This window comes from Olea europaea, unplaced genomic scaffold (genome assembly GCF_002742605.1).
Source record: "Olea europaea var. sylvestris unplaced genomic scaffold, O_europaea_v1 scaffold926, whole genome shotgun sequence".
NCBI classification, from domain to species: Eukaryota; Viridiplantae; Streptophyta; class Magnoliopsida; order Lamiales; family Oleaceae; genus Olea; species Olea europaea.
In genome coordinates, this window is record NW_019267745.1 from 78,620 (window position 1) to 85,494 (window position 6,875).

General features: G+C 43.3%; 1 protein-coding gene across 1 annotated transcript in view; it reads right to left on the reverse strand.

Annotated features, from left to right (window-relative positions):
- Positions 1-409: 409 nt before the first annotated feature.
- LOC111392373 (levodione reductase-like) overlaps positions 410-6,875 on the reverse strand; it is a 15,380-nt gene continuing 8,914 nt past the window's right edge. Inside the window, exons 3-4 of the mRNA XM_023017706.1 lie at positions 1,595-1,824; positions 410-867 (exon numbers count right to left, since the gene is read on the reverse strand). Coding sequence (XP_022873474.1) covers positions 589-867; positions 1,595-1,824 — 509 coding nt within the window. The 3' untranslated portion in view covers positions 410-588. The remainder of the gene's footprint in view (positions 868-1,594; positions 1,825-6,875) is intronic.

Here is a 6,875-nt window from a genome sequence, read left to right on the forward strand (position 1 = left end):
TCAAAGATGCTTGCGAGGAATTTGAGGTTATTTTATTTTATTTACTTTGAAGAAATCTCTTTAGATAAAGCGCGCATGATCAGTCAGAAAAGAAAAGAAAAGAAATAAATAATTTGGAAAATATTGCAACATTGGTCCCCCAGCCTTTGATTGAGTTGCAAATTAGCCTCCAATTTACGAAATAAGCAAATTTATAGTTTATCTGTCAAAGTAAGTGTACAACAAGTCTTCACTTCCGGCTTCGTCCAATTTTCCTTATGCCATATTTTTTCTCGTTAAAGATAGTAACAAACTTGTTCACTAACTTCAGATGTGCTAATTTATGTCAAAATAGTGTTGGAAAAATGGCATATATGGGCTAATTTTGGCATAATTTTGAGTAAAACCTGTTCGTTCATCTTGAAAGAAATTTAGTCAATGATGTAAAGAAATTTTCTCAAATGCTGAGCGATATATCTCCATGTTTACATCAAATAATAAGGCAAAACATAAGCAGTTTAAATTCGTAGACAAGACTATAAAACTCGCGGAAATTCTCACGAGTTGCATTATGATATTTCAAGAATCAATTATTATATTCTGTGCACGTCACATGTATGACCGCATTCGAGGCCTCACCAGAGACTGTGCACCATCAACAAATATGGTAGTCCCTGTCAGATATCTTGAGCCGTTGCTGATTAAGTAAATGACAGTCGATGCCAGATCTTTCTCAACATCAAGCCATCGATGCAATGGTGCTGCTTCCTTCACCAATTTCTCTGCCGTCTTCTTCCCCACTGATACAGTGAACTCATCGTTAAGATGCAAACCACGAGCTATTGCATTAACCCTTATATCATATTTCCCTATCTCCATTGCAGCCGTCTGCAGATAATAGAACATATAAATAAAACAAAATTGAAACTGATTTATCATCAGCTAAAAAAATTAACAGCTTCCAGTGTTTATTCCAATTAATTAACTAGATATATTCTTGTGAGGCTACTGAATATCAACAAAAACAAAATGGTTCGTGCAAATTCTGCGGATTGTTTAATGACTTGTTGGCAAAAAGACAACCTATCTCCAACAAAACTTTAAAAGGTTATTTTAGCTAAACAAACTAAACTTATTTACTTTAAGCTATTGGAATGTCTTTTACTGATTCAGATGCTCTAACATTTGCACATTCAAGAATTTCATTTAGATGACTTGCTTTAAGATTAATTCCCGTTTCATGTGAAGCTTCAGTCGCAGCTGCACTTGGTTTCTTGGACTAAGTAGACAGCATTTTCTCTCTTGCGATAGCCAAACTAATGACAACAAACATGTTATTAAGTTAACCAACAGACAAAGCTAACGCAGAAATTGCAATGTTGGTGATCTATTGTAATATTCTTCATGTAATGAAGGAACTGGAGAACTATGTCAACTCTCGTCTATTTCAGAAAAATCATAAGGGTGTGTGAAACTAAATTAAACTCAAAATTCTCACTTCAACTATATGAACTCTAAAAGTACAACATACAGTCTAATGATGATGAGCAATTTTCTTCATACAGATAAATGTCATAACAGAAAAAATGTATAGATAAAAAGTCATTTCACTCACCCTTACTAGCTGCTGGACTCCAGCCAAACATGAACCATATGCTGCAGCTCCTTGATATATCCCTCTTTCAGCACCAATTATTGATGTCAAAAAAACAATGGATCCCCCAGATTTCTGATCCCGCATTCTTTGACTAACAGCTTTCAAAAGATACCATGCACCCATGAAATTGATTTTAACAATCTTTTTGAACTCATCTTCAACTAAAGACAGAGTATCTTCAATTTTCCCTGTTTCACATAATTGGAGATTATGGACTGCTCATTTTCAAGCCATACTGTAGCTCCCATAAGACAATATATAGAGGTAAATAAGAGTAGAATACTTTAAGCCACAAGTCATGTATTTAATCATGACCCACTAGAGCATTGTACTCCAACTAATAATTCTTGTATGACTGAATATGAAAGTACAATTTGATATTGTATACCCTTGAAGAACCATTCACCTGTATTGGTATCAAATATCTATAAAGAGCTCCTTTGAACTCTTAAGCATCTAAATAATGTATTAGTTCCAACACAGCCGCATTTAAGATTCAGGGACTGTCACCCATGATTTTTAGACGTTATACACATCCTCTTCCAAGTCATATTCATTGTTGCAACAAATGGATGTGATCCCTTAGAGAAATATAAAAGTAATAAAGTAACTGGGATTGAAGTTAAACATAAATCAGTTCCCAAGGTGAACATTCTAGAAGAAAGTGCTCTGATTGAAATAAAAAACCAATGGAATCAAAGAAACTCTTGAGGCTGAGGCACGCTCCATTACGAAATCAAATTATGGCAATCAAGAAATTGCATAGAAAGATGATACATAACTTTAGAAGCTTATCAAATATGAGTTTTAAGGAAAAGAGGTAAAACTAGCTGATGTTTCAGCGGAAAAGAGTGATATAATGAATCAATAGGTACTTATTATGTATATATATATTTTAATGTCAAAGTAAATTTTGTTGAACAGAAAACAGATGGCCAGTTGTAGTCAAAGAATCGGCAAGGATATCACAGCACTATTCAGAACTACAGCTAAAATTCAATTCAATGATGTGAGCAAAAAGTTAAAAAAAAAAAAAACTGCAACTTCCCAGCAGCTGAAGCCTAGGCAGTTTGACAAGTGCATATAAGTTGACAAGGTTTCTGGCAGCAGAGGATCAGAAGTTCAGAACTTAAGGGGAAAAGATGATACTATATATATTATTAAGAAGAAGTGAATTGTCCTGTGAACATCAATAATAGGTAGTAGGAATAATATGGTTTTATTTAGACAGCAATGATCGCCTCAGGCAATATCTTGCACGATTTACATGAAGCACACAACTGAATACTTTTCTAAGCTTCTTTTGTCGTCAGGAAACAATGCCAATTTGATTGGCCTGATTACATATTAAGAAAACGAAAAATCATTCAATCAAAATCGGCAGGATTAGTCAAAAATTCATTTGCCAAACACCACTGTGCTACTGTAGCTACGGATAGCCAGAAAGGGCATGGTTATAGGTTTGCCAAAGAAAAAAGAAATAACAAATGTTGCGTATTGTCACACCTGTCCTATCCACCTGGGCCAATGGTCCACTCATCCTGATCCACGTGGCATTCCTGCCGAGGTAGCACACATTGCCGAAGTGGGTTTTATCCGAAGTGCTTCAAGCCGAGGTCCATCCGCCGAGACTCCTTGATCCGATGTACGCTAGTCTGCCGAAGTCCAACTACCGAGGCCCATGACCCGAAGCCTGGAACCTGTTGAATGTAGCTGAGGTCCTCAAGTGGAAGTATTTGTCAAATGGTCGAAACCCCAAAACTGAGGCACGAGCCTCTTAACCACAAGGAGCTTCCTCCACAATCACGTCTCCCAAGAGATCGCCTGCTCAGAGATCTTATTCGAATGATTGATGGAACGTTTGTCACAAGCATAAATATCAAGTCTTGTCACTAGTATGAAGGACCTGCGCAAACAATAAATGTGCCGTAAGCCTGCAAGTCAAGCCCCATACCTAAGAAAAGACGTTTGAACTAAAGAGATGAGACCACGTGCCACTTCATCCAAGGGCTCCCATTTCATATGTATTACTATAAATACTTCCATTGTGTAATGTCAAAGGCTAATGCAAGAATCAATACTAAAGACTACATTTACTCAACTCTCTCTCATTTTACTTGTAATACACAAATCGAGTTTATACACTTTTACATATACATTTACGAGCACCGGTTGGTAATTATTGTACAATCGGATTATGAACAACTCGTCGGATTCCGAACGTCAACGTCCCGCGTCGTTGGGCTACTCCCACGCCCCTTTGAACCGCTCGTTTTAGACCGTCCACGTGTCTTAACGTGTTGGACATTCGCCCACGCAAGCGCGGGTGGGACTGACATCTGTTGGCGCACTTTTGGGGTCAACAGATTAGCGCAGTCTGTGGGAAATCATACCATAACCACGAGCAACCTTGTGGTAGAAGCTTACTGAAAAATATTTGGGCAACCCCCTTTGAAAAAGGATTTGTTTTTAAAAAAGAACAGGAGGAACCCCTATCACTTAAAGAAATCTAAATTTGATAAAAGAAAAATGAGTTCTAACGAAGACACTCCCCCAAGGAGGGTAAGAGAAAGCACGAATGTGCCTCCCCAGCTTACTGCCCCAGCAGCTCGGCCGAGGCTCCACCACCACCAAAGGAGAGGTGGGATGCGTGCGACAGCACGACTATTAAGAGAAATGGCTACCATGGCAGCCAACATGAGGGATATAGCCAACCAAAACTTGGCCATGAGCTCATGGCCCAAATGCAAGGTCAGGGAGGCTTCTCCATTCTTCCATATGCTCCCCACAGGCACTATCAGCAAGAGGACGAGGTCTAGAGTCATAGGGCTGCCTTGCCAGACTATGGCCGAGGTGAAAGCCCATTCGAGAGGGAAGTGGGAGTCGACATTTCCTCCAACTATGCATCTGGCCGACCCACCGAGGTCCAAATGAGCCATGATAACTTTCCACCTCCATATGAGCAAGACCCAAGACATAGGAGAGCAGGAAGTGTCTTTGACAGAATCAACTCTGCCGAACCGAGGCTCAGTCAATAGCAGGCTCAGCAGCCTCGGACGAGGCCACAGCCTCCACCTCCGATGCCCCAGCAGCTGGAGAGAAGGCATGAAAATGCCCCTCGCGCTATCCCGCCTAGAAGTAGGCCACAGTGGAGGGAGGAAGAGGCTAGGAACCGGCCCAGACCCTCTCACCAACAACCAAGGTACGAGGCAAATGACTATGATTCTGATGAGCAGCAGAGGTCCTGTGCCTTGGACGATGATCATGAGAACCTGCCATTCTTAAGAAAATTAAGAAATGCCCAGGTCCCGAGCCACTATGTCATGCCAAAAATACCAAAGTATGATGGAAGAGGTGACTCAGAAAAGTACCTCAATGCTTACAAAACTCACATGAGTCTGAGGGGCGCCACCCCAGCCGTGAAGTGCAGAGCATTCCATTTAACCCTCAGTGGAGCGGCTGAAATCTGGTATAGTAGGCTACCACCTGGGAGCATCCGAAGCTGGACCGAGTTCAAGACTACCTTCTTGAAGAGGTTCGCAGTGAGCGAGGAAGGAGAGGCCCCCATCAAGCGTCTCCAAGACATGAGACAGACACATGGCGAGTCCCTAAAAAGCTTCCTATCCCGCTTCACCGACGAGATGACCTAATGCGTACAAGTCACCGACAAAGAAGCACTATCTGCATTGAGAGGAGGCTTGAACATGAACACCCTATTCTGGAGGGATGTGCAGAATCAAGACCCCACCACCTATGACGCCCTACTAGAGATGATGAGAAGGGAGATAATCAATAAAGAATTGATTGAGCATAGGAACAGGGCAAGTAGAGACCTCCCACCTCCTCAAAGACAGCGAGGTAGGGGTCCAACCTCCCGCCTCATGGACTACCAGATGAACCAAGTCGGAAATGAGAACTCCGGCCAAGCTCTGGCCACCACAACTCTGAACGCGGTCCCTACCTTGGCATATGAGGATGTCAACCCAACTGCTGACCCACATCAAATGAAGGCCCAGCAGGGACCCCGTAGAGGGAGAGGCCGAGGTTTTGCACCTAGAAATAGGTCCAATCCGAACCTCTCAGGATACTGTTTGTACCACAGGTCCTACGGGCACAATACCGCGGATTGCAGAGACTATGCACACCGCTCCCGGCAGGAACCCGCCAGAGAAAGACATGACTCGCCCTAGGCGAACAGGCCCCCGCCCNTCTGGTATAGTAGGCTACCACCTGGGAGCATCCGAAGCTGGCCCGAGTTCAAGACTACCTTCTTGAAGAGGTTCGCAGTGAGCGAGGAAGGAGAGGCCCCCATCAAGCGTCTCCAAGACATGAGACAAACACATGGCGAGTCCCTAAAAAGCTTCCTATCCCGCTTCACCGACGAGATGACCTACTGCGTACAAGTCACCGACAAAGAAGCACTATCTGCATTGAGAGGAGGCTTGAACATGAACACCCTATTCTGGAGGGATGTGCAGAATCAAGACCCCACCACCTATGACGCCCTACTAGAGATGATGAGAAGGGAGATAATCAATAAAGAATTGATTGAGCATAGGAACAGGGCAAGTAGAGGCCTCCCACCTCCTCAAAGACAGCGAGGTAGGGGTCCAACCTCCCGCCTCATGGACTACCAGATGAACCAAGTCGGAAATGAGAACTCCGGCCAAGCTCTGGCCACCACAACTCTGAACGCGGTCCCTACCTTGGCATATGAGGATGTCAACCCAACTGCTGACCCACATTAGATGGAGGCCCAGCAGGGACCCCGTAGAGGGAGAGGCCGAGGTTTTGCACCTAGAAATAGGTCCAATCCGAACCTCTCAGGATACTGTTTGTACCACAGGTCCTACGGGCACAATACCGCTTGAGAGAGTGCTATCTAAGCTCCATTAAGAAGGTAGAGCCCCGGGACGTCCACGTGATCATGGCTGATATGGTCGTGGCGGATGTCCCAGGTGACGCTCCCACTGATCAGGAAGATGTTGATATGATTGACGCACCGCTTAATCAGGAGGTGCTGATCGTTAATGAGATCGACCCCTGCATAATGGAACATGAGTCTCAAGCATTCCCTGTAGAGGAACTTGAGAGCTTCCCAGCCGACCCCCGAGATCCGTCCAAGGTGTTGAAAGTAAGCAGAGGCCTATCCAATATTTTGAGAGAAAAGATTAAGGATTTCCTAGGCAAGAACCTTGACGTCTTTGCTTGGAGGCATGAGGACATGGTAGGCATAGAT